We start from the raw sequence: 25,524 nt of genomic DNA, 5'->3' as shown, positions 1-25,524 counted from the left end.
ACTCAGCAGGCTCCTCAGCAGGCTCCTCAGCAGGCTCCTCAGCAGGCTCCTCAGCAGATACAGCAACATATACAGCAGCAACCTCGGCCCCCAAGAGGACCCGCCATGGGATACTTCTCAACGGACAATCCCCGACCTATTATTCAAGCCGATGCCACTCTGTCTCAGCGCTCCCTCATGGCCGCTCAAGATGCTGAAATCGAGAGACAGACTGCACTGAAGAAGCAAAAAGAGCAGCAGCAACAACGAGATCAGCAAGCCCAGAGAGAGCTTCTCCAGCAGAGAGAGGCTACACAACTGAGAGAGGCTACACAACTGAGAGAGGCTACCCAACTGAGAGAGGCTACACAACTGAGAGAGGCTACACAACTGAGAGAGGCTACACAACTGAGAGAGGCTACACAACTGAGAGAAGCTACTCAACTGAGAGAAGCTACTCAACTGAGAGAGGCTACACAACTGAGAGAAAACCAAATGCAGAGAGATCAACGGCTGATGATGCAGCAACGCGATCAACAAGCGATGCAACCGCAGCAACGTGACCAACAAGTCATGCAACCGCAGCAAAATATTCATCGAGATCGCCAATTTCACATGAAGCAAGAGAATGAGACATCAAATCCGCACCAGTATGAGGCTTACTCGACCCCATCTATGGTCAGTGGTATTGCGCCTCAACAAAGATCAGAACTTCCGCAGCAAATTGTTCCTCTGCCCTCTGAGGTCCGGCGAACTGCGCCTCCCCAACACCAGTCCCATCCACCTCAGCATACACCCCAGCAGTATCAACCTCGTGGCAGTCAGATCGTGCGGTCATTCCCCGGTGATGTTCTTGGTGCTCGTGAGAATCAGTCGACTCCTATACTTGCTGCTCCTCGCCCGCCTATGAGTGCGCCACCCGCAAACCAAGAGATTTACTCAGCACCCCCTTCAGTCCCTCAGCAGAATGCTCAAGGTCCCCCACAACAGGCCCCCGTGGCAGCAACTCGGCAACCGGAGCCAGCTAGGAAATCGAATATCATGTCACTACTCAACGACGAACCGAGTGATCCTCGACCAACTCCTGCAAAGCGAGTCAGTGATGTCTCGAGTTCTTCTCACCAGCCAACGCGCACTCCACCGCCACAACACCAAATACATCCTTCCCGATACTCTTCTCAGCCGTTACAGGGCACTTCTCAGCCACATCCTCACATGGCCCAGTCAATGGCATCTCAACCTCCAGCTCAGCAGCAGGTCCATGCTTCACCACACACCTTTGCACAGCCTACCCCACACCACTTGCACCAACACTCGTCGTCGTTGGGACGAAGCTACACCCCTACAAGTTTCGATGGTCGTCCTGGCTACGGTCAACAGCAAATGCAGCAGCAACAGCCGCCGCAAATGTATTCCCAGCCACCCGCTCGTCAGTCGATGACCTCCCAGCCTGCACAAGTCCGTCGAGAGCCGTCGCTTGGTGACCTGCATGGCATGTCGGCCTCTGGTGGATACCCTCGCTCCGCAGCTCCTTCTCAACCTGGTATGCGATTGAAGGATTCCCCATATTCGGCGACTCCTCCACCACAAGCATCTCAGGGCATCCGTCAAACTGCTGGCTCGCCTCGTGATATCTCTGCCGACCAACGAGATTATTACCAACGCCAACCGCAATCTGGCTATTTTATGCAGCAGCAGCAACACCATCCAGCCGCATCGCCTCGGCTTGGGCCATCTTATCAGACGCAACCTCAACAAACCCAGCCAGCCAATCATCGTCAGCTTGCCTTCGGCGGCCAGAACTCTCATGTACCCAGCCCGCCTACGCAATACTCAAGACATGCCAGTTTCGATAGTCGATATCAGCCTTCTGGTCCATCATCTGCGCCCACGTCGGCACACCCAGGTTATTCTCCACATACACCTGGTCCGAGAATGGGTGTTCCGAGACACATGACCGATCAGGAGCGCATGCTGAATGCCGAGATGGAACGCCGAAGAGAGCAAGAGGAACTTCATAGAGCCGAAGCTCAGGCAGCACGGGATAGAGGGTCGATCCGATCTCCTGGCTCCGAGTATCAGCGTCCTAGTCAAGACGACCGGGATTTCTATCAACAAATGAACGATCTCCACCGAGGTCGTTGAGTGTAATAAGAGGGAAATTGTTTTATTTGGCAGGGTTCGTCGGCGTATTTTGTGTATGGCGTTTACAAATACCCAGGGCATACTTCATGACGTCACGTCGGTGGGATGTGAAATCGGATATTATTTTTTATCAATAGATTTCAACCTGATAGCGAGTAAGCTGATAGCGAGTTGGGCTTTTCTAGGTGGTATCGACGCTGAAAACAATATTTTAATTACTTACAAGTCGATTTTCCCCCTCTATTTCAAGTTGTCATTTTCTAATTCTTATTCTTTATATTTCCGTGTAATCATCTTCGTTCTTAAGCTTCTACTTGGAATCCTTTTCAGCTAGCTAGCTACCTTCATCGTTCGAAGACGTCGAGGCTTGAATTGATAGCGGTACGCGTTCCCCAAAATATATATATACATTTATATGTATGTATATAATAATGATAAAAAAAATGTAGCAAAACTCACCCAGGAACCCGGAGGGTCCTGAATTACAAATGTAATTGAGTACATTATTCCGAAGTTCGAATTTTGGCGTTCTTTTGATTACCTAGTGAGGAGTCCTTACATGTTGGGGTCTTAAGAGTGAATGCGTTGTCTGGAAGTCGAGTTTCGGGGCGTTCTTTTGATTTCGTAGTAAGGAATCCTTATATTGTTGAGGGGGTCCTGGAATATTCTGCTGTTCGGCGGTTACTCAGGAGGTTTTACCAACTGAGCCAAATTGAGGTAGGTTGCCTGGTGAGGGCGAAAGCTCGGTATCGCATTTTGGTTACATGACCTAGCTAGGTAATTATTTTCTAGTCTCGGGGCTAAGCTAAGGAAGGATCTGGACTTTCTAAGGATTTTCTGGGTCCGACCTAAGAGGAGAAGAGAGGCGAGATTCGCGGTTTGTGATATTAGGGGATTGTACGGGCTTTGGTTACGCGATGTCGGCGAGTGGGATATGGGTGAGGATTGGTGTTATATGGAGATTATGCCATTGTGTTTCTGGGGGGTTTAGTTGGGGTTGGGGTGGGATTTTTGGAAAGGTGATTGGGGTTGTTAAGGGGATGAGGTGAGGTCGCTGTATGGCTTTTTCGCGCTGGTTGACGCAGGCGTGCTATGGAATTCTTTCCCACTTTGAGTTGGTTATGGATATGGCAGAGTATTAGATATGATTGATCGTAACGCCCAGTTGCTACCTATTCTTTGCTCCGGTTGACACTCGAGGCAGATAGATATGTTTACCAACGGTTCCATCTTCATGTCGGCAACAGAGAACATCATCGACATCGATCACTAGCGCCGTTTGTCTTCAAATCCCACAGCGTGACACGCCACCTTCGGAATGGATCTGTACTTTCTATTCGGCTTTATTTCGGATGTCCAATTCGGGGGCGGTTGCAAACTTGCAAGAGACATCTACCCAACCCCATACTACCGATACTTCTCCTGCAAAAGCCCCAGACCTCGGTCTAACACTTGTCGATCCTCGCCCATGGCATGCTTCAGAACCGAGCCATTGGCAAATATTGGCGGTGGTACCAGGGAGGGAGACATCGAAGGTGAGTTCAAGGCATCTGTGCACCCAGAGAATATCTCGTACCGTGATGGAGGAGAAGCAAGCCGTAACTTGTCTCCAGTTCCTACCTTGCATGGCAGAGACGGGCCATGGCAGCAAGACACGCGTTACTCCAATTCCTCATTTTTGTTGTCTCATTGCTAATCTGTTTGGTTTGTAAGGGCTTTGGTTAGATTTGGCTTCCTTCTGCTCGAAATCATGCGCTCTCGAGTCTCGATTGATCATGGCCCAGCGGTGTCAATTCTTGCATTGCAATATGGATGCTGTAGGTATAACAGTTCTCAGGCATACAGAGTGCTCTCTTTCTACTGCTCTTCAGCCAATTCAACATGGTCATCACAAGCTGCATCAGGCTGCAGTGAAGATGTATTGATGCCAGTTTCCATCGCCGACGCCACCAGGCGTACAAGCCAGATGTGGAAGGATAGGGGGATATTGATCACAACATACATAGCGCTTCGAATATACCTTATACCCAAATCAGTGATCTTATTCCAAGTGAGGCCGGCAGGCATGGCGGTCTTCAAATGACTTTTCTGCTCTAGAGAGACTTGATAGCAATACTCATTACAGCCACCCATCGTCCGGCTGGATAGTCTTTTGATATGCTGTGGATTGCTACCTCCATTCTTAGAATTTATAGAAGCTTTATCTGGTCGTAGCTGTCCGCATTCGGCCTACCAGAGAGAGATCGGCACAGCCTTGTTCAATTCACCTTCAATTCACCTGGCCAAGGCTAAGGCAGATTTGGCCAACAAGAACAAAGAAGAGATTCCAATCTGGCCCGACTTGGTTGGCTAGTATTTTAACGAGGCTGCGAGGTCATATATAAACCTCCTCTCCGTCCGAGCTTCTCTTCTCCCCAACTTCTCCCCAACTTCTCCCGACCACCTAACAACTTGGTCAATCCTCCTCCATCAACAACTTCTTCCTACCGTATCTACTTCACATAAACCGACTTGAATCAAGGACTTTATCATGAAGGCCACCACTCTCATCTCGTTGCTGCTGCTTGCAGTTTCGATCTGTCTGGTCTCGGCCGCCTCCGAGCTCAGTCAAGGAGTTAAGGCGCGTCAGGTTATTGACACAACGCTCACCGTCCCAGGATGTGCTGGTACGATTTCCCGACTGCTCTCTCACTTTCGAGTTCCTATAAGCTAACAATGTTCTGCAGGCGGCCCTGATTGTACTGCAGCCGCAACTTACTGGTCCGATTGTCAACTTGCTTATACCGTTGACATGCCACTTGACCCTTCGTCCTTCGCCCGATCCTGCCTCTGCCCTCCTAGTCGCGCTATGCCATCGCACCCTGACTGGTTCTCGAGGTAAGCTGATGATATATCCCCCTGGCAACCTCAAAGAGATTCACTGACGGGACTCTATCACTGCCACTTAGACTCAAGTCCTGCATCATCTGTATTGAGATGGTCGTTGGCAACCAAGGTCCAGGCCAGCCCTTCTACATGCAAGTGGATGCTCTCACCGGATCATCAAGCAGCTCGGTCGGCTTTTGTAAGAACACTTTGAATACGGTGGACTTCACCCGAAAGATCAAGGAGGTTGCCAACGCCAAGCATTTCCCTCTCACTCTCCCAGAAGCCGTCCTGCCAGATAAGAAGCGTCGGGATGTGACCCAGGCTACTATGTAAGTCTCCTATGGTCTCACTATCTCAATATTTAGTATCTCTGACTGACGGCAACAGCGCCAATGAGACTCTCATCCGTACCGCCTCCGCCTCTCGTTCTCATCGAAGCTCCAACCACACACGTCCCCATCCAATCTTCAACTTTACACATCCCTCGACCCTAGTCACCGTCTCGCAGCCTCCATGCCTTCCTCATGTAGGCACACTGTCACAACTGGATAGCCGACCAACATCCATGGAGTCCTTGGTAGAGATCACATGGTCGACCGTTCCAAGCTTCTCTGCGATTCCTATGCCTACTTCTACTTCGGTGTCCTTGGTTGAGATTACGTGGTCTACTGTCCCAAGCTTCTCTGCATCTCCGTTCCCTACACCTACGTCGGAATCCTTGGTTGAGATTACATGGTCTACTGTCCCAAGCTTCTCTGCGTCTCCGTTCCCTACACCTACCTCGGAATCCTTGGTTGAGATTACATGGTCTACTGTCCCAAGCTTCTCCGCAACTCCTATGCCAACTTCTACCTCGAAGTCTTTGGATGTGTTCAAATCTGAGCCTGGTACGGGAGTACAGCTTCGCCCGCGCCTTTCCAAGCGACACTACCCGTACATGCTTCTTGGCAGCCCTGAAAACCACCTCGTCAGATCCTGCGTCTGTAAGCATAAATAAGACCTCCCCTCCCTCCCTTGAACTTAGATCGAATCCATCTCGTTCTGACGGTTGAAACTAGCTTCCAACATCTGCCACAAGGCCGGCTTCATCTACACTAGCTCCATGGCTAACAACCGAACCTGGTTTATGCTCTGCGATCTACACTACAAAGAGTATGTATTCTCTCCTCTCTCTCTCCTATCTCTCTCTTCTCTCTCTCTCTCTCCCGCACCCAACAAACAACAAAACCCCTGATAGGCCTACTAACAATTTGAACTAGATGGTTGGAGTCCGCCAAGGTCTGTACTCGATGCATCGCCCGCTCCCTGCCCCAGCCCTTCTACCGCCTTCCGCTCCCCGAGATGGTCGTCTCATCCCTGGTCCAATACTGCAGCAACAAGACCGATGAGGTGGTGCCCGCGGGCAAGCCCAGCCGCGAGGACCGCCTGCACGAGAATGGGACTCAGATCTCGCACATCTACTCTGCGCCCGTCCTCTTCTTCAACATGACCCTGTTCAGCAGTGGTATATCTTTTCGATAGAAAAGAAGGAAGAAGAATACCCCGCGGGGAGTGCTAGGACGTGCTAGGGCAATCGATCGATCGACCTGTATGGTTTGCATCGAGAGCAGCGGTACATGGATTTCTTTGCAACCACGAGCTTCTCTTCTCCTTCTCTCCTCTGCATACACGGTCATCTTGCGATACGCTGAGGTGCGCTGCGGATTATCCCGTCAAGAAAAGAGCCTTTCGTTGAGTCGTTGCGAGTTTGATTTGGTGAGAGATCCATCTCATGGCGCTCGATAGCTAGATCTTTTTTACTTTGACAGACATGCAGACCAAACCAAATCGATCAATCCAAACAAAACACCTTGACATACAGTACACACTATTCTCTTCCTTCCGATAAACATGATTGATGAATTTTCCTCCCCGCAGAGCATTCTTTCAACATCCGAAGCTGCTTCCCAAGACCCCTTCCTCTTCTCTTCTCCTCTCCTCCGTCCACCCTTTCATCTCCAGCATTGTTTATTGTGACGTTTGCTTACCTTGAGGTTAGTTAGCGCGGCTGCTAGGTACGATGCGCGCGCAGTCTGCCTGAACCAGCGACTCGCTTAAACCAAACCCAACCAAACCAGACCAAACCAAACCCCCGCGCTCTTTCTTGCCTACCTTATTTACTGACTGATCTACTTACTTACTCACTTACTCACTGACTGACTTACTTGAATTCGCCCATCAAGACTACAAGTCCGCAAACCGGCTGGCAAAGTGTCACGGAGGTAACAAGAGCACATCACATGTATGTACGATCAAGAATAGCGAGACTGGAGCTTTGATTTTGATGCGTGCTCTATGGCTCGTCATCTAGCTAGCTACATGGGTAGGTGCACAGTCGTCATCCTTCTTTCTTTCTTTCTTTCTCTCTTGCTCCCTCTTTCTTCCTTTCTTCCTTCCATCGCGCGCGGCCGTGATATGATATCCCTTGTCCCTTTGCCTGCCCCCCCGCCCCAAAAAAAAGCGCGCAATCCCAGATTCCCAACCAGCCAGCCGAAAAGGAATTTTTTTTTTTTTTCAAGTTTGTTTCTTTCTTTTTCTTTTTTCCTTCTCCCTTTCCTTTTGCATAACCCGTGTTCCCAGTTTGTCATTCGTTCGTTCGTTCGTTCGTTCGTTCAGTCATTCATTCATTCGCTCATTCAACCAGACAAAAGAAAAAAAGAAAAAAGAAAAAGAGTGAGGAAAGAAAGAGTGAGGGAAAAGAAAGAGTGAGGAAAAAAAAAGAGTGAGGAAAAAAGACAAAGAGACAAAAAGAAAAGGAAGAAAAAAAAAACCCCTTCCCCAGAAACAACCAAAAACAAAAACAGAACCCCTCCCAAAAAAAAAAAAAAAAAAAAAAAATCAGAATGGCAAAATGCGATCCACTCATCTCATCTCATGTCGCTCAAACACAGCAGCGGCTCAAGCCCAAGCGACCGATGGTGTGTTGACCGCCGGCGGCGACGAAGACATGGTCGCGCTCTTAAATCTTTTCGAGCTGCGCGCTGGAGCCGGTGATGGCGGGGAAGGGGACGGCAGCGTACTGTTCTGGGGATTCAGGTGCGGCCTTGGTGGCGGAGGAGGAGGATCTGGGAGAGGGAGGGGAGAGGGTTCGGAGCTTGCTGCTGTTGTCTTTCTTTGTGGAGGAGATGCCGGCGGCGGCGGGGGCAGGGTAGGAAGAGGGGGTCGAGGCGTTTCTTCTAGCGGATGTTTTTGGGGAGGAGGTGGAGGCGGGTGGAGAGACTGATCTGGAGGTAGCGGAGGGGAAGGCCGTCTCGGCCTTTAGATCGGCTGATTTCATTGGATAGATCTTGGCGGGTAGAGAGACTGAGCTGGAAGCAGCGGAGGAGGAGGCCCTCCCGGCGTTTCTATCGGCTGTTCTTGTCGAGGAGATGGAGGCCGATGGAGAGACTGGTCTGGAGGTAGCGGAGGGGAAGGCCGTCTCGGCCTTTAGATCGGCTGATTTCATTGAATAGATCTCGGCGGGTAGAGAGACTGAGCTGGAAGCAGCGGAGGAGGAGGCCCTCCCGGCGTTTCTATCGGCTGTTCTTGTCGAGGAGATGGAGGCGGACGATGAAACAGAGGCGGAGGCGGCGGAAAGTGTCGCAAGGGACGGGGATAGTGATGAAGTCACGGTGGCAGATGGATGATAAGCAGGAGAGGTAGTCGTCAAAGTCGTGGAGCTCGTGGTCTCGTCAAGGGGTACAGGACCGTTTATAGCGACATCAGTACCGTTCGACCCGGTGTTCGTGCCGTTTGTTCCGGATACGGTCTCGTTGTGTAGGGGTAGGGGCTTCATTTCGTATGCCGGGGCAGATGGGTTCGATCCTGGGAGCATCGGTTTGACAGCTGGGTGGGTGGTGTTTGGGTAGAGGGCTGTTTCATTGTAGGACGGGTTCGAGCCGCTGAGAACCGTGCCGTTATTGAGGACAGTGGCGTCGTCAAGGACCATGGTGTTGTTTGAGATGATGGTGCCATTGTTGATACCTGGAAGAGCGGTGGCTGAAGCGCCTTCAACCAAAGTGATTGTGGTAGTGACTATAGGCATGTTAGCATGTAATCTATTGACAACCTCAAGAATGGAGGGATCATTTGGGTTATCCGATCTGGTAACGCTGTTGCCAAGACAGCAAGAAAGTAGGGGAAGAGAGCTGACTGACCTGTTACTGGAGGAGAGGAGGCAATAGAAGTGACGTTATGTCCAATGGCAGACTGAGTGATGGTCTGAATGTAGCCTGGGTGGATGAACTGGTAGATAACGATGTTGACCGTGACCGAAACGTGTTCGCATCTGCCTCTGCAGCTACCATATGGGACAGGCAAGCCCGAGTAGCCACCAGATGAGCCAGACGAGCCAGACGAGCCAGACGAGCCAGACGAGCCAGAGGAGCCAGACGAGCCAGAGGAGCCAGAGGAGCCAGAAGAGCCAGAAGAGCCAGACGAGCCAGACGAGCCAGACGAGCCCGAAGAGCCAGAGGAGCCCGAAGAGCCAGACGAGCCAGACGAGCCAGAGGAGCCAGAGGAGCCAGAGGAGCCAGAGGAGCCAGACGAGCCAGACGAGCCAGAGGAGCCAGACGAGCCCGAAGAGCCAGAGGAGCCCGAAGAGCCCGAAGAGCCAGAGGAGCCCGAAGAGCCAGACGAGCCAGAGGAGCCAGACGAGCCACCATTTCCATATCCTGGTGTAGGACCCGCAGGCACCGTGATCGTGACAACACTGGGCTGGCGCCCACCTTCAGCATAAGTGACAACATTGGGTCCTTCAGTAAGAGTCTGGACGACCTTTGATCCGCCATTCTGGGTCAGTGTAACCACACCACCAGCCGGAGCGGACGCCTGGGGAGCGCTAGCCGTGATGTAGATCGTGGAGACGACACCTCCGCGAGTGACTGGGATCATGTTCTTGCCTTGGCTCAGAGTCTTGACGGCTTCACCAGAGCCAGACCCGATGTCGATGACGTCTCCAGCGGTGGCGATGTTCCGAGGAGCGGAGGCTTCAGGGACGGCGGCTTCAGTCCGGGTGACTGTAACGTAGATGACCCGATCGCCTGAGCCAACGGCTACCACGTTGGGCCCTTCGCTTAGAGTGGCAACAGCGGTTTGCGAGCCGGCGGTGACAGTCACAACGCTAGGCTTTAGGGGGCGCTCGTAAATCGATGTCGGAATGCTTGCCACGTTGTCGACAGTGACTACATTCCGGCCTCGGGTGAGTGACATGACGCTTTGAATACCGCCTGGACCGGTGAGAGTCTGTTGTGCAAGTTAGCACGAACTCGTCGAACATATATTACTTCTATCTGGGACATCTTTGACAAGGAGGAGGGCCAGAGGCACAGTAAACTTACCACTACACTCGGACCGGCAGCAGAGTATGTGAGGAGTCCTTCGGCAGATGCAGGTGGCCCGGGAGGGGGTGCAGCTGGCGCGGTGACATAGACCGTTTGAATCAGAGGAGGTTGGATGACAGTTCCAGATTGGACAACGGTGACGGTTTGGGGATTTGCTTGAGTGACCGTAGTCATTAGACCACCATAGCCGGAGCCACATCCAGCGACCTATTCAAGTACTTAGTAAGTTGTACCACTCATACTTCCGGAATTGAGCCAGGAAGGGGTATCAGATCCTGGCTTCCAGAAACATAGAAGGAGGAGATGGACTCGACATACTGTGAGGGTTTCTATGGCGGTTTCAGTGACTGTCACTGTCTCAACTGATCCGGATACGCAAGGCGTGCATGTGGCCTCCGCAGCTGGTACTGTCACGGTGGACATAAGCTGTCTCCTGAAGCCCAAGAAGTCTCTGTAGCTGGTGTCTCGTTTCTGGGCGCTGTCTTTGGCTCTGGAAACATGTTAATCCTGTAGCCAATGCTTGCATTAGAGACCACTTACTCATGAATTGGACCGGCAATAACAGAAGCGAAAAGAGCGGCTAGCGCTACGGAAGTGAGGTCAGACCGCATGCTGAAATCAGTTTTTGAAAAGGAGTGGAAGAAAAGAAGGCTGATATCAAATCAACAAAGGGAAGGAAGAAAGCAAGGCGAGAACTGTAAGGAATGGACAGCGGTGAGGATACAAAAAACGAAGGACCGGAACGTCTTCTTATATGTAAAGTCATCTATCCCTTTGAATATATTAGAGAGAAGGGATCTGGCCCACCAGCGGCTTGGAATGATAGCAGTTTTTTTCCATCTGATCAGGATTCCTTGCTGGGGGGAAGCTTGAAAGTGGCCCGCTACCAGACTAGCACCGGTACCAAGACTAGCAGAGTCTGCGGAGGCGGTGACATAACTTACCCCATACACCTCTGTAAGCTCCCTCCAGAGTGTGTGAAACAAAATTTTGAGATGAACGGCGCAAGAAAAATGGGATGACAAGACGGGGCGAAGATCTGTACGTCCATAATAGATGATCTGCAGATCTCAAGTGGAAAGCTCAGGGGAAGAAAAGCTTGGGTACGTCATGCGTAAGAAGCACGGAGGACTTGCAAGTAGACATGGGGAGACCTAAGAAGGAGAATTGAGGCTGAAGTTTGGAGAATGTTTGGACGATGGATCTGACTCAGCTGCAGATATCAGAGGGAATTCCTGGTACGGACGGGACTATCTTGAGGCTGTACCGTCGAGGCTGAGTTCGAGTTGAATAGTTGGAAAACCTCCAGAACCACCAGCTCTCGCCACTTTCAACCTCATCTTCATTGCTCTACTTGTAACCTGGGAGACCTGAACCGATTGCTCGACCCATGTTGAAACTTATCAAGAGCAGATCTAGATTGAAATATTCGTCCGAACTCATGTAGAGTCTGGGCGACAAATCGTATCTTTGAGCCCAGACGGTTACGCCTGGCTCTTTCAAATGACGCGTGACAGAAACAATATCGAAGATGAGAGGAACTTAAGTGGAGAGCCAAAACCAAGGAAGAGGTTGTTGATCTAATCAGTTGCCGTCGCGCATATATATCGAGCCGAGATGTTTGGCCCGACCAAAGGGGCTTAAGCGAGACTCTGGCGCGATCTGTGTATCCGATTTGGGGGAGGCACCAAGGAGATTTTCGAGATGTACTTTTCCTTGTTTTCTGGGGTAGAGAGGGGCATGATTTGCACTCTTCCGGATGCTTATTGAAACTCTACGTGTTTTGCGGAGATGGGGGTGGCGTACGCAAGCAGACGTGGCGGATGAGGGCAATCGAGGCGGGATAAAGTCTTTCCGTATAATGTCGTATTGAGTTGAGGAGATATCGGAGATCATATCGGAGATCATATCGGAGATCATATTGGAGATCATGTCGGAAATCACTATCGAGAAAGAGTATATGGAACGAGGAAGCGAACGGGCCAGCTCGAAGTTGGAAAGCCCTGTTGGCTTCTTTACTCCATATTTCAACATCTGACCACGTGAGTGTCAACGTGACGCGCATCGACATCGAGGTTAAAAGAGTTTCAGGAGAGTGGCCACCCTTCTTCGACCGCCACAGGTCTTGCAATCAGCATTCGAGGTTTGCATATGACCCTAGCTCCCTCCCGACCTCGAGGTCGCCTACGAGATCACATGACTGATATGCTACCAGAACAACGGCCAGCTATACGGAGTAGGCCCTGCAGCAGGGGGTCCGATATTACTCTCAGGCGAAAAGATGTCGAACGCCGAGATGAATCACGATAATCAATCAATCGTCTATCGAAAGTATTTTATGATATTGTGAGCGGTGAAGAAGAACCATCATGTCGAGATACAATGAATGGCATCTCGAGACATACCCGAGGGGTCGACTGCGTTAAAAGGCTGTTATCGTGCAGCTGTTGAGGCCGGAGATCTGGTGCGATGAGGGCATTCTGGAGGCCAGGAAGCGAGATTCATGGCGATGGGATGTTAGCGTTGGCGATGAGATCCGCTCAACTGGCTCTTAGTTGTCTGAGAGTAGAGTCAGTGGAAGTGGTGGAAACTGATAAGCAACCCCGAACCCGGATCTCGCTCGGCTGTAGCTGCAGATCTCGATACAGAAGTACAACTTCAACGTACAGTACCGGTATGAGCAGTCGAATCATTCGAGATAGTGGAACCTGGGGGTCGGAACGAACGAAGTCAATCGTGCATTGAATCTTGGGGGAGGGGGATGGATGGTATCGAATCAGCTTGGTCGCGTCAACGGTCGCAGACTATTCTGTATCATACAGAGTATTATTGGTTGGTGCTACTTGCCTCCCATCTATGGGGTATTTCCGGTGCATCATCTGCACTAGATATCAAGGCTTGATCTCTAGCTTATTATATCGTGGCTTGCTGCCGTTGGACATTTTGGTCGCAAAGACGGCTGTGCAGTGGATACCCGGGCTATGTATGTGTATATGTATATGTATACATATATATATATACATATATATATACATATATATATTTAGTGGCCATCGAAAGATTGGTTACATTGGAAGCCGACGTTGCCTATCTGGATTGCTAGGAAACTGAAGCTTGACACAGATTGGCAGGCAGGCAGAGTACCACTATCTTCCGACTTACCTATTCCAATCAAGAAAGAAATCGCCATCTTGACGGCATCGCCGTTGCAGGTTCCCTTCGCGGAACCTCCGTTTCGTTTCAAGTCTGGTGGACGGAGCCGTTGGTGGCTTGTTGGATGGAAGGAAGTCCGTGGCCTGAGAATCCTCATCGTCGTCGGTCCGGTCCGCATTTCCCAAGGTCTTCCGTCCGCACCATATCGTAATCCTCGAATCAGATCACGGGAGTTTCGCCAATTATGGCCACCAAAGCCTCATGAAACGGCTTGAGCGCACCGGGGAGGGAATCTTGATAACCATATACCGATATCCAGATGGCGGGCTAGAGCAGGAGCTTTCCCCCGTCCCGGGCAACGGACCTTTGATCGACACTGGCGAGGCCCGGGCGGACCGATGTCAAATTCTTATTACTCAGAGAAATAGGTTTGTAGAAGTACTACGTAAATTGAAATGCCCGAGGAACTGGAAGATCGTAGGCTGCCCCTTTTTTCAGCTGCCCGGGCCGGATTCATCTTTGAGTTTCGGGGTGCAATCTGCATTGGTTTGCGAAGATTTGTCGGGCCGACGAACAGAAACTGGTAGGAGATCGCGGGAATGCGGCGAAACTCTAACGAGCCGCGTCGGATCTTCCGGGTAAAGAGGCCGTGAAAGTATGTTCTAAATGTGTAATTCATCGCAGTAATAGAATGCTAAGAGTTCTCGGATCATTGGGGATCTCGCCGAGGTTGATCGTCGATCGGAGGCATGAAACAAACAGGAATAGGGGGGGGGGGAAGGGGCTTAAGCGAGGACGGGAATGCGTGAGTGTGGGGGGTGGGTGGGTATTTTTATTTATTTTTCTGTCTATGACTTCGGCAGAGTAATGAATCAAGGGCCTGCAATACGGTACCGGTACCGTAGATACACTATCTAAACTGGACTGAAGATCCATGGAACCGGAAACCCAGGGAGCGCAAGATCTATCGAGCCAAATAGTAGTAGTAGTATCTGTTGAACCAAAGATCAACTGAATCGAACATCTATTGAACTGTAACCAACGCTAAAGCAACGGGAAGTGTGCAAGGCATCCAAAACGGGCGCCTTAGCTGACGTGCCATCAGACACATTTTGAGTTCAGGGTACATCCCGCGGGTGCGGATACCCCCTCTCTGGGTATCCAGATGAATTGAAATTGCTGTTTCAGAAAGTTCAAAAATGTAAACAGAAAAAAACCCATTCCGACTTCCGTCAACCTACAAGGCGAGTCCGAACCCCTTTTCTCCTCCGTACAGCAGCATATCTCTCCTTTCTCTAGATAGCAGGCGCCGTGCCGCACAGCCTGTGGTTCGCCGTCCCCATCCTCGCCGGTGCAGAAGAAGATTCCCGGGAATCAAGTATACCGGTAGCTATAGCTAGAGAGCATGGAACGACAGGTCCGGCGGTCACGCACCGCTCACGTCTCACACACCCACGACGGACGGCCCACAGCTTCGCAAGTGCGATTGTTTGTAGATGTGGCTGCATCGCACATCAAATTGGGATGCGACTTTCGTTTGACTCCTATGACCCTTGAAACTGGAACAGCTAGAGCTTTTTCGATACCCACGTGGCGGGGAGTACGAGGTGATGTACGGTATGCACTTAGAGAGCTCGCCGACGCCTTTGAACTTCACGGGTAGCTCTTCACCAATAGTGAAACCAATGCATACATCAACTTTTGCTAGAGCGACAACGGCACTAACATGATCATCACCCTTCTCTATTTGTATTATCTACTCGCACTTATTACCCGTATATCCCTTTATCCCTTATGACGTCCCCGCTATTAATCGTCATTTGACTTTCATTCTCCTTGAAGCCACTACTAGGTAGGTAGTACTACGTATGTACTCTGTACGTAATCGCTGTCGAAGCCTTAAAAAGAGCTGCAAGCCCAAAACACCTAACATTTATGCGTGCTTGGTTTTAGGTGTACTAGTACGATGCTACTGACTGTACGAGCCGGTGCGACTACCGCGCCTTATATGGCTTTTTTTTTTTGTTTTTTTAGGTCTAGGCCTTCCTCCGTCTCCACGCTAGATCCACCGTTCCGCACAGAACTTTTGCGCAAAATAATTTGATAGGTTGTAATATACAGAAGGGAAGTAAGTCCCTAGTCGGATAGAAGAGGCTTTCTTCGAATTACCAATAGTAAGCCCTGGAAGAAAAAGGAGGTGCACTAAACGTGTCCCCTAAGCTTTGGGTCCGGACTGCTTGCTACTACTAGCTACCTACCACTCTGCCTCTCTTTCTCTGCCTTTGCCCCATAGCGAGATCCGACTAGCACAGTCTTTCCAAAGGATTCTACCACAGATATTGTGTGCGCGTACCGTACCTACAACTTCCACGATCCGACCAGCGGACTTTTGATGTCAAAGCCATATGATATCCATATGTCCATATGATATTCATACCAAGGTAGAGAGAGAGGCAAGGTATTCCACCTCTATCGGTACGGATAGGATAGGACAGGATAGGCTTTCAGGCTCTCAGCAGTATCGTCGCGACCCACTTCTCAAGCGAGTCCCCAAAAGGATTTAGCGTCATATCGATTGGCATTTTGGCCTTCATCACCGAATTCTTCTGATCAACCTTGCTTTGCCCACAACCACCCCCGAGCTCGTCCTCGACCGCGACCTCGACCTCGACCGCGACCTCGACCCCGACTTCGACCCCGACCCTGACCTCGATATCCGGGTAACGGCGCCATATTATTTGAGACTCGCACAAATCTTTTCAACGACGACCACGACCACGACAAACCACAACAACGATAACGAGGACAATATAGTATCACTGACGACCCCACGAATCCACGTCTGGCCCAAGGGGGAACGCTGATCTCAAGTACCACTTCTCCTCCCCTCGCTGCCCTCCTCGCCCACATACAGCATCCCTCTCCCCCTTTCAATTATCCCGTACTTCTGTCTCCAGTTGCTGCCCCTTTCTCCCCTCTCCCCCCCCCCCCCCCCCGTGGAATATCCTCGCCGCAGGATCAGAAGTAGGCGTTGCAGGTGCTCCAGCTGCACGAAGCTTCGTGAAGTTCGGGGCAGGCATTTGAGTCTTGTACAGCGTGCCACTGCCGGCTCCTTGCATACCTCGCAGGACCAGCACCAGCACCAGCACCCGTCGTCTTTCTCTCTCCCTCCTCCTGGTTCCCTGCACGGAACTCTCAAGATGGCTGGACAACAATACGACATGTATGCCGACTACACGCAGAGCCATAACCGGTCACCCGTCTCCAATCGTTATGGCGGCAACCTCTCCCTGAACCGCCAACCTTCGCGACAGTTCGAACAATACAACACTCATCACCTGCAAGGCGGCCTGCTCTACCAGGACGACCACTCCGCGCAATACGACCCATCTCCCCGATTCGACAGGATGCCATCCAACACTTTACACTCATCTAATTATCCATACGAGAATCAGACCTGGAACTATGGGGGGGCAAATGCCGTTGCGAACCCTCTGGGTGGTACGGGTCGGATCAAGGCACAACCACCTCGAAGAGCCGGTCTTCCATCTGTGAGTGGCCTGCAACATGTGCTTTGCAGGTTGCGCTGCTAATCTTATCCAGGGATGGCTCGAACCTCAGATGCACCAAGCCGACAACATGAACAACTACCAAATGAACAACCAGTTCAATATGCACCAGCTCGCCCAGCAACGCGCCTCGCCTCCCCAGGGCGACAACGACGAGTTGATTCCTACTGCAATTGTCATCAAGAACATTCCTTTTGCTGTGAAGAAAGAGCAACTCATCGCGTGTATGACTGATATGCGTCTGCCGCTTCCTTATGCTTTCAACTACCACTTCGATTCGGGTGTATTCAGAGGCTTAGCATTCGCCAACTTCACCAATGCCGAGGAGACCCAAACGGTCATTCAGGCCATGAATCACATGGAGCTGCAGGGGAGAAAGCTCAGGGTCGAATACAAGAAGATGTTGCCGGTTCAGGAGCGTGAGCGAATCGAGAGAGACAAGAGAGAAAAGCGAGGACAATTGCAGGAGCAGCATCAGCCTCTGGCACCGAACCAGGTGCAGAACCCTCTGCATGCGCAGTCATCCATGGCATCTTTGACTTCCTTGAGTTCGGCCAACCATCCCCCTCCAGCATCACCTTCTCCGGTTTCCTTCCGGGGCAAGCTCGGTAATCTCATCCCTACCCAATATTTGGACGCGTTACCATCCAAGCTAACATGGCCAGACCTCGATCTGAACGAGCCGGTAACCCTCGGTTACTACAGCGAATTGATGCTGTTCAAGAATGACCCTAAACGCGAGACGTTAATATTTCCCCCTACAATCATCCCTGCGGACAGACGAACCATCCATACACTTGCACATCACATGGGTCTCGAGCATAGATCCGAGGGACAAGGAGAGTCTAGATGTGTTCAAATCCTCAAGAGAGGTACCGCTCAGATCAGTCCTCCTATCCCCCAGCCATCCAACTACTACACCGAGTCCTCCCGTAGAGGTCTGAACCGTGCCGCGACGATCGACTTCAGCGAAACCCGGGACCGTGAGAGTTCCAGCCACTACCATGCCCTCAATCGTCAAGGCTCCAACCTATTGGACATCCCAGCATCCCCGGGCCTTGGGGGACTCTCTGCGCATAACAACCTGAGAGCGGCCAAGTCATTCGCTGACCTTCGTTCGTACACCCCATCACCTGTGACCTCGACTGCTAGTTTCCCTGCTGGGTTGACCCAAAATATCTCACGGTATGCAGCAGAGTACAGCCAAGGTTCGGCCGCGTCCGGAACCCCCAACCTCACCCCAACGTCTGCGGGAGGCGGTATGAACGGACGCGACGATACTTTCCTGTCGAATGGGATCAGCAACATGACCATTGGATACGATCGTCCGAGCTCAAGCCGACCGAGTGCCACCGGCCGTATCGGCCAAGAACGAGACGCCCATGTTCCAGCCACTGGTGCCATCGGAAGCCAGAGACCTGCCAATAATGGCTGGGAGGATGTTCCCAGAAACGGTGCCGCTGTAGAGAGGCAGCCCCGAGGTCCCGGTGCTGACTGGGGAGCTGGCAGTGGATTCTCAAGAACAAGAACAAATGGCCATATCACTCGGGGTAGTGGTGAGCATGACTTGAGTAGCCTCGACAACGGCTGGGACGATACCAGAGCGCAAGATTCGTCTGATCGGACCGGCGTTCCGCAATCCACCTTGCGATACTTGTAGAATTTTCTCCGCGGAATCTGCGAGGGACTTTTTGACGACGTTACGACGATACACTTTAGATCTGCTGTGCTAACCTTATATTCTCGGCGAATGTTGCCAGTAACATAAAAAGCTGGGTCCTCTTCAGTGTATAGATGCATGCCGACGACTTACGAACCTGTCGGATACATCAGCTCGGATGGAGTTTGACTGTGTCTTGCTTTTTGCACTCGGGCCCTTTTGTCTGCTTGGCGTTTTGCGCTCCTCTGTTCACCTATTGTAATCATCACATCCTCCGTCGGGTCACCAGGACACTCTGTGCAGGCTCGCATCGTTGGACTATCCTCTCGCTTTTTGCATTGTCTTCTGCTGCTACAGTACATATCTACGCGGTGTGATCTTTTCTCGAACCTAAAAACGACGGAACGGACGATAAGATGACTCTCGACTCGGTTTTCGATATCCGATTTCCCGGAAATCAAAGCCTAGCTTTCACGCGATCAAAAAAGCCCACAATAGGATATCCAATACAGCGCCTGGGCAACCAATCACGAATTACGCCGTATGACCTTTATCCTTTACAACGGAATGGGACTCGACCCGACTAATAACTTAAGGGGCTGCCATTGTTAATGCCCTGACGCCTTCACATATAATATCGAGCCTTCCCTATCTGGACGGAAAAAGAAAAAAAAAACGAAATGCGCCTCTTATCTTCGACTCATCTTCTTTCTCGACATGGATTCGATCCCAGCCAACCCTCCTGCCCACTACCTGCGATCGCCATTTGCTTCAATGCTGGGCTTTCGCAGACCCTGTTGTGAGCGTCTTGGGTTGTGATAAGATGGGCCTCGACGAGATTCGATGCGCGAGATTCGATGCGCTTTCCTGTACTCTACCAAACATACTTACGTCATGTTTGTTTATGCGAATGCGACTGTTACTCCTGCGTGCTTTTCTGCTGCGTATGCCTTTTTGTCTTCGATTCTCTCTGCGTACCTTGCGCGGACGTCATCCACCTCTAGGACGCTTTTGGTGTGCTGGAAGTGTGGACATGAAGGAATGAATGGTTGGGGGCTATAAATATGCTGCAGTGGTCTTATTGTGCTTTTAATCCATCACTATTGGGCAACTTCATAATTTGAACGGGGGAAAAGAGAAAGTTTGCGGCGTTTTGGCGGTCATTTGACTTTCTCCGTCTTCTGGATATGGATGGTTATTGACTATGGAGGGGAGGGGAGGGGAGGGGGGAAGGGAGTATTGAACGGAACGTCGCTTAACCTAAAATTAACATCTGTTTGCATCCCCTATCAGCATATCTTGGTCTTTTCGCATTTTACACACCGCGTTTCGGCTTTATTGGGCATCTACGTGGATCTGGATAGGGATTTGTAGAGGTGCATTACTCTCGGCTTCAGGGATGCAGCCACAGTACCTTCCATGCTTTCCAAATCTCAATTACTCTTGCAATGCATGGACCGTCTACCTTCTCTCCAAGAGTCTATACACAATCTAGATCTCCCCATTTCGTAATCTACTGTCCAGCAATGCTACTTGATATTTTCTCTGGGATGGATATGAATTTTTTTTTTATCTCATCATCTTCATCCTCCACCTCCTCCTTCCTCCTCCTTTCTCCTCCGCCTAACCTGACGGGAGGCAAGTGTTAAGTGGATATGATTATAAGTTGACTCTCTCTCTCTCTCTCTCTCTCTGCAGGCGAGGGTTTTAGGGAGAGTAGAGGGAGAGTAGAGGGAGAGTAGAGGGAGGTGAATGCGTACATGTGTGTCTGTGTTTCTGTGATGTGTTTATGGTATATATATATATATATATATATATATATAAATAAATCTAGTACCAATAAAAAAAGAGAGAAGAAAAGGAAGAAGAGGAAGAAAAAGGAAGAAAAAAAAAGGAAGAAAAGGAAGAAAAGGAAGAAAAGGAAGAAAAGGAAGAAAAGGAAGAAAAGGAAGAAAAAAAGAAGGATGGGGGAGGCGGGGCGTCTCCAAAAACCGAACCATGACTCCAAATCGCAAATTGTCGATGAGAAGAATCTTCTAGGATGCATGCATGTTTGGTCTTGATCCTTGGGATTTGGGAAAGATTTCTTGGATTGGGATTGGGATTGGGGTTGGGGTTGGGACTGGGATTTTAGGGGATTTTTGGGGGGAGTGTCTTTGGGTGGGTGGTAGGTAGGTAGGTAGGTAGATAGGTAGATCGAAAGGAAAGGAAAGGAAAGGAAGCAAGTGGTTTGATTTGAGTTGATTGATTGATTGATTGATTGAGTGAGTGAGTGCAGGATTAAAAATGATGGGATTTTGGGACGATGAGAGAGGGGGGGGGGAGGGAAGGAGGGAAGGAGGGTGGTATGGCATTGCTGCTTGCTGGTGTGCTTGCTTGCTTGCTTGCTGAGTGAATGGGCAGGTAGAAAGATGGAAACGGAGAAAAGAATAAAGGGATCAGGATCAGGAATGGGAGATGGGAGATGGACAGCTTAACTCCAAGGCAAACTAAGTCTGTGCGCCTGCCGAATTGGGACGCGAGTTACCTAGGACGTGACCTGACGTGACGTGACGTGACGTGGTTGGTTGGTTGGGAAAGGGATTTATTTTATTCTATTTTATCTTACTTTATTCATTTTGTATACCGAGATCAAAGAAAAGTCACGAGACTCGAGTGTGAAATATATTCGTAGCCTCACTTCTATTCTAGCATTCACCTCACCTCTGCAGGCAGCAAGCGATGACTGCACCCGACTTCGCTCGCTCTCCGCAATAAGTTTGAAAGTGTGAAGATGCGCTCGCTCGCCTGATCTCGTCGGACCTTGTAAACCTCGTCCTCCGCTTCCCCTTCACCTTTTCCTTCCCCTTCCGCTTCCCAGCAACCAAAACCAACGCGACAACAATACGCGCAAATTAGAACTTCAGCCCCCCCCCCCAAAAAACTCCCCATAGCGAGAACACAGAACAGATACAACGCGCTGAATTCGCCTTTCCCCTCTCCCCACCCCGCGACAAGGAAAAAAACGACGGCCAATATGCCGGAGATGAGAGAATACCACGTCGCTCCTCTGGCGGCGGAGGACTCGGACAACGGCGACACCACGATCACGGAGATCAGCGTCGAGGTCGATATGGAAGTCTCCGTGGAGATCTCTACCGCCACCACTGAGTATCTCGACGTCTCGTCCGTTCCGATTTTCATTCCGGGGGACCAGACGGATAGCGATGGAGGTGAGGCCTGGAGCGCGATGCCAGGAGAGGATCTTGTCGGCATGGATATCGGGGAGGAGATGGGTAGTGGCGAGGCCGACGAGGAGCCCCGTGAGATGGGCAGTTCGATCGTCGAGGAGGATTCTTATACGATTATGGATGATTCGGGGTGCGTGGAAGCCGACGGGGGGAACTTGGAGAGAGAGGAGTATGAGGATCCGAGCACTGTGGTTCATGGAGGGCTGCCGAGGGAGGTATCAGTCTATGAAGAGGTCATTGACGAAGGAGCTTGTGACACCGAAGAAGAGATCAATGATCACTCGCTCTCCGATAACTCCGATACGGATATGGGTCCTTCTGACGGTCGCAGCAGAAGTAGAGAAAGGGGCGAGGAAGACGCAGCTGAGTCAAATGGAGAATGCACGGATGAGCAAAACGATGAATCTACAGATGAGAACGAGGATGACTACCGTGAAGGATCAGATGACGCATCGGACGGTTCCGACGGCGCCAGCGGGTTCGAGGACTTGCCAGGAAGCATCCGGGCCTCGAGAGAATTCGACGAATATACGCCCGCAATGAGCGAACAAGGCTTTTTCGATTGCGAAGAAAGCTTTCCCGAAAGCAAGATCGAAACTCATGTGCTGAATCTCGACTACAAAAATGCAGACAGTATTTGGTCTAACAGCATGTTGCAGCGCAATTGGATCTCTATGAAAGACGGCCTCATCTGGAGCCCGAGAGAGGGATTGATGGTCTCAATGCCTGTCGATCGTATTGAGAGAAAGAGGCTCGTCATCAATCTCTACCTTTACCTCATTAAGCAGATCTGGTTCGTTCACCTAGGCGACAACGACGGCAGTTGGGTTTTCCGCACTATCCCCATCGAGCTCTGGCGCCAAGTCTTCACTACTGGCGAGAGCAAGCAGCTGCAGAGAGCTACCCGCAAGAAAATTCTCTACGACTTGAAGACTCGAGCGATTGCCGTTGCGGAGGAGTGGCGCCTGCGATTCGGCTTTCCCAAGATCCCCGAGACGGCGAAGGAGGTTGAGGAGGCTCTGACCGAGGAGGCGCGCGCCGAGAGACTCCAGATGAAGATGCACTTTCTGGACGACGTGTCCCACTACGCGAGCGTGGATCGGTGGATCAAGTTTCTCTTCCGGAATTTGATGCACGCCGATCGCTTGGACGGGATTTTGAAGCTGGAGACTGGTGTTCGGTTCTTGGTCATGGAGAAAATGGTGTTCGTAACGGAATTACCTTTCGTTGACAGCATTCAATGGTCGGTATGTAGGAGTCCTCTGGGAAACCCAAAGCTGTACATGCTGATACTGTACAGGTCACGACGCAATACCAGAAAATGAAGAGTGCTAAGAATGCGCTGAAGAGTGTTTTCGATCAGCAGCTGAGCGGAATGCTGGGAAATTTGAGGCTCAACGAGGGCCAGACAGAAACTCGGCGTTCAACATGAGGTTTAGATTGTATTCTCGTTCACGAGAGGGTGTGGGGTACTCGTATGTGTTTTTCTCTTTTTGCTGCTGATTTGATCGTACAGTCGGTCCCTGCTGGGAGTCGAAAAGAGAGAGGCGCTGGATGTGGCTATGGTGGTTGTATATCCGAGCCTCGAAGCTCTCAAATCAGCTGCACGAGACATTAAACTCCGTAATGTAAAAACACCATCTGCGATCGTAGCGACGTGTGAAGTGCTCCATTTCCAGCCATTTTTCATTGTGGCATACCTCTTGACAAGAAGTAGCCTGAAATGTTATTGAATGCCCTTTGTTTCTTTCGAGTATGTTGTTCCCCTCAATGTTCCTCGACAGACTATTTGCAGGGCAGAAGCCACACACTGTCACCACGAGCTGCGACTATCGATTGATGATCACCGGTATCACTGCAGCATCAACGCCATGATCTCTTCGTCACTGTTGCTCATCATCGCCATCATCGGCACTTCCACATAAGGGTACCACTCTGGACCCAAGGACCCCAACAATGTCCTGAATTCGCGCTCCGCGATCCCATCTACCCACCAGAGATCCCTCACCAGCTTGATGAACACCATGTAGTGCGCCAGAATAACCAGCGTCCTCGGACGCTTCGCCTGTGCCGCATAAGCAAACTCGTTCGAGACGTACGAGGGATACGTGATGACCCTGATGGAGAGTGACGGGCTGACGCCACTCTCCTGCAGCTGGCCGAAGAGTATGCCCAGCGCATCGAGGGCTTTGCAGAGAGACTCCAGGATCCCGAAGTCGGGATCGCGAGGGCCGATCTTACGCAGCATGTTCACTAGGATTTTGGGGATGACGGGTGGGATCGTGAGAGGCTCGACCTCTCGACGGAAGATGGGGAATACGCTCAAGCTCCGGATCGCAGCGAACGGGTCCCTGCCTATTCAGAGTTTTAGTAAAATTACAGTGTTTATGATTTGAAAGTCTCGGGAAGCGAACGATTAATTATCATTGAGATTTTTTTTTCAATCCCAAGGCGCAACCCTGAACTGACAAGGGCGAAAGTATAAGCAAGGGATGCGCTGACCTGGCCCAAATGATATGACACTGCTGAGCCCACGATACATGATCAGCCAGTTGACGATGATCAGCTCTCCATCGTCCAGTGGGTAGTCCTTAGAGCAGAGGATGACGACCATAAGCGAGCAGATCAGAGCGGCTTCATACTTCCGACTTCCGAAGGAAATATCCTGCAAAGCTTCTCGGAACTGTCTCAGAGCTTTGGCCCGGTACATGCTGGTTTCTACTTGGGCTTGTCGAGGGTCTAAGAGCAGCTGTTGAGAGTGAAGCGAGGCGATCCCTAGCATAGTATTCATCAGGAAGTTGTGCTCGAATGCTAGACTTGGGAGCTCCGTTTTCAGGACGTTATCTGCCCAGTTTCCTACAGCTAGAGTCTTCCAGGTTGATGTCGACCAATGATGCATATATCGAAGATCAGTAGGTGAGAGGATGCCTAGAGACGAGTCTACAGCTGGGAAGGATGGTCCAACGGTGAGATCCCAGGATCGTTCAATGTCCTCGACTCCGTCTTCAGAATTAAGTAACGCGTTAGAGTCTGGAGAGGTGGAAGACAAATCTGGGGGCGCGGGCAATTGCGCTTTGGTCGGGCGGAAAATATATATGCAAATGAGGCTTCTCTTTTCACAGTAACTGCATTTTGGCTTGGCTTCATCGCACTGATAACATAAGCCTTAGTCCTCATTCTTTGGAGAGAGTATCTACCTTTACTTTCCTCAACTTACAGGTTCCACAACCGCCTCGACTTTTCTTGTGTGGTCGTTTTGGGATGAAATCAGATGACATGTCGATAAAAGACACCAAATATCTGACCAACAAACGTGATTCGTAAAAGAGGCTCAATATTGCTGGAATCGGCCGAGAGGCCTGGAGCAATGATAATAACACGCAATGCTTATATCAGTCTCCAGCGTCGCCTTTTGCCTTGCATGTAGCAAAGAAGCTGCATGTTATGTACAGGAAGGAGGGGATAACAAAGAACTCTAGGTCTTTCATGGTGGTACAGACGATGTGTACGTGGGCACCGGTCTCCTTAGTGCATTCTGTACGATGGGGGCGTAGCAAGCG

The 25,524-nt window shown here is 50.7% G+C and overlaps 7 protein-coding genes across 8 annotated transcripts; 5 read left to right on the top strand and 2 right to left on the bottom strand.

The window, feature by feature from the left end:
* Window positions 1-105: 105 nt before the first annotated feature.
* L3040_009575 (uncharacterized protein) lies at window positions 106-2,124 on the top strand (the record flags this gene model as incomplete). The annotated part of the gene is made up of 1 exon (XM_066156016.1): window positions 106-2,124. The coding sequence occupies one exon, from the start codon at window positions 106-108 to the stop codon at window positions 2,122-2,124; it is 2,019 nt and encodes a 672-aa protein (XP_066010284.1).
* Window positions 2,125-4,654: 2,530 nt separating this feature from the next.
* Window positions 4,655-6,513, top strand: L3040_009574 (uncharacterized protein; the record flags this gene model as incomplete). The annotated part of the gene is made up of 6 exons (XM_007293310.2): window positions 4,655-4,790; window positions 4,851-5,001; window positions 5,073-5,321; window positions 5,380-5,975; window positions 6,051-6,144; window positions 6,252-6,513. 6 exons carry the CDS (start codon window positions 4,655-4,657, stop codon window positions 6,511-6,513), a joined length of 1,488 nt encoding a protein of 495 aa, XP_007293372.2.
* Window positions 6,514-7,990: 1,477 nt separating this feature from the next.
* On the bottom strand, window positions 7,991-10,963 carry L3040_009573 (uncharacterized protein; the record flags this gene model as incomplete). The annotated part of the gene is made up of 6 exons (XM_066156015.1): window positions 7,991-9,045; window positions 9,168-9,298; window positions 9,665-10,254; window positions 10,350-10,559; window positions 10,671-10,842; window positions 10,893-10,963. 6 exons carry the CDS (start codon window positions 10,961-10,963, stop codon window positions 7,991-7,993), a joined length of 2,229 nt encoding a protein of 742 aa, XP_066010283.1.
* A 1,093-nt stretch (window positions 10,964-12,056) lies between these two features.
* On the top strand, window positions 12,057-12,907 carry L3040_009572 (uncharacterized protein; the record flags this gene model as incomplete). The annotated part of the gene is made up of 5 exons (XM_066156014.1): window positions 12,057-12,080; window positions 12,339-12,394; window positions 12,444-12,495; window positions 12,568-12,588; window positions 12,782-12,907. 5 exons carry the CDS (start codon window positions 12,057-12,059, stop codon window positions 12,905-12,907), a joined length of 279 nt encoding a protein of 92 aa, XP_066010282.1.
* Window positions 12,908-16,705: 3,798 nt separating this feature from the next.
* Window positions 16,706-18,734, top strand: L3040_009571 (uncharacterized protein; the record flags this gene model as incomplete). Of its 2 annotated transcripts, none has more annotated exons than XM_066156013.1 (4): window positions 16,706-17,056; window positions 17,109-17,682; window positions 17,740-18,189; window positions 18,271-18,734. In XM_066156013.1, 4 exons carry the CDS (start codon window positions 16,706-16,708, stop codon window positions 18,732-18,734), a joined length of 1,839 nt encoding a protein of 612 aa, XP_066010281.1. The 2 variants fall into 2 exon arrangements, with proteins under 2 accessions (XP_066010281.1, XP_066010280.1); XM_066156012.1 differs by having other exon boundaries at window positions 18,268-18,734.
* Window positions 18,735-21,750: 3,016 nt separating this feature from the next.
* L3040_009570 (uncharacterized protein) lies at window positions 21,751-23,396 on the top strand (the record flags this gene model as incomplete). The annotated part of the gene is made up of 2 exons (XM_007293313.1): window positions 21,751-23,211; window positions 23,265-23,396. 2 exons carry the CDS (start codon window positions 21,751-21,753, stop codon window positions 23,394-23,396), a joined length of 1,593 nt encoding a protein of 530 aa, XP_007293375.1.
* A 420-nt stretch (window positions 23,397-23,816) lies between these two features.
* On the bottom strand, window positions 23,817-25,242 carry L3040_009569 (uncharacterized protein; the record flags this gene model as incomplete). The annotated part of the gene is made up of 3 exons (XM_066156011.1): window positions 23,817-24,319; window positions 24,467-25,115; window positions 25,162-25,242. The coding sequence occupies 3 exons, from the start codon at window positions 25,240-25,242 to the stop codon at window positions 23,817-23,819; spliced, it is 1,233 nt and encodes a 410-aa protein (XP_066010279.1).
* Window positions 25,243-25,524: the final 282 nt, after the last annotated feature.

The sequence above is a fragment of the Drepanopeziza brunnea genome (genome assembly GCF_022702325.1).
Source record: "Drepanopeziza brunnea f. sp. 'multigermtubi' strain 214-2 chromosome Unknown ctg19, whole genome shotgun sequence".
NCBI classification, from domain to species: Eukaryota; Fungi; Ascomycota; class Leotiomycetes; order Helotiales; family Drepanopezizaceae; genus Drepanopeziza; species Drepanopeziza brunnea.
This window is presented reverse-complemented; position numbering and strand designations above follow the sequence as displayed.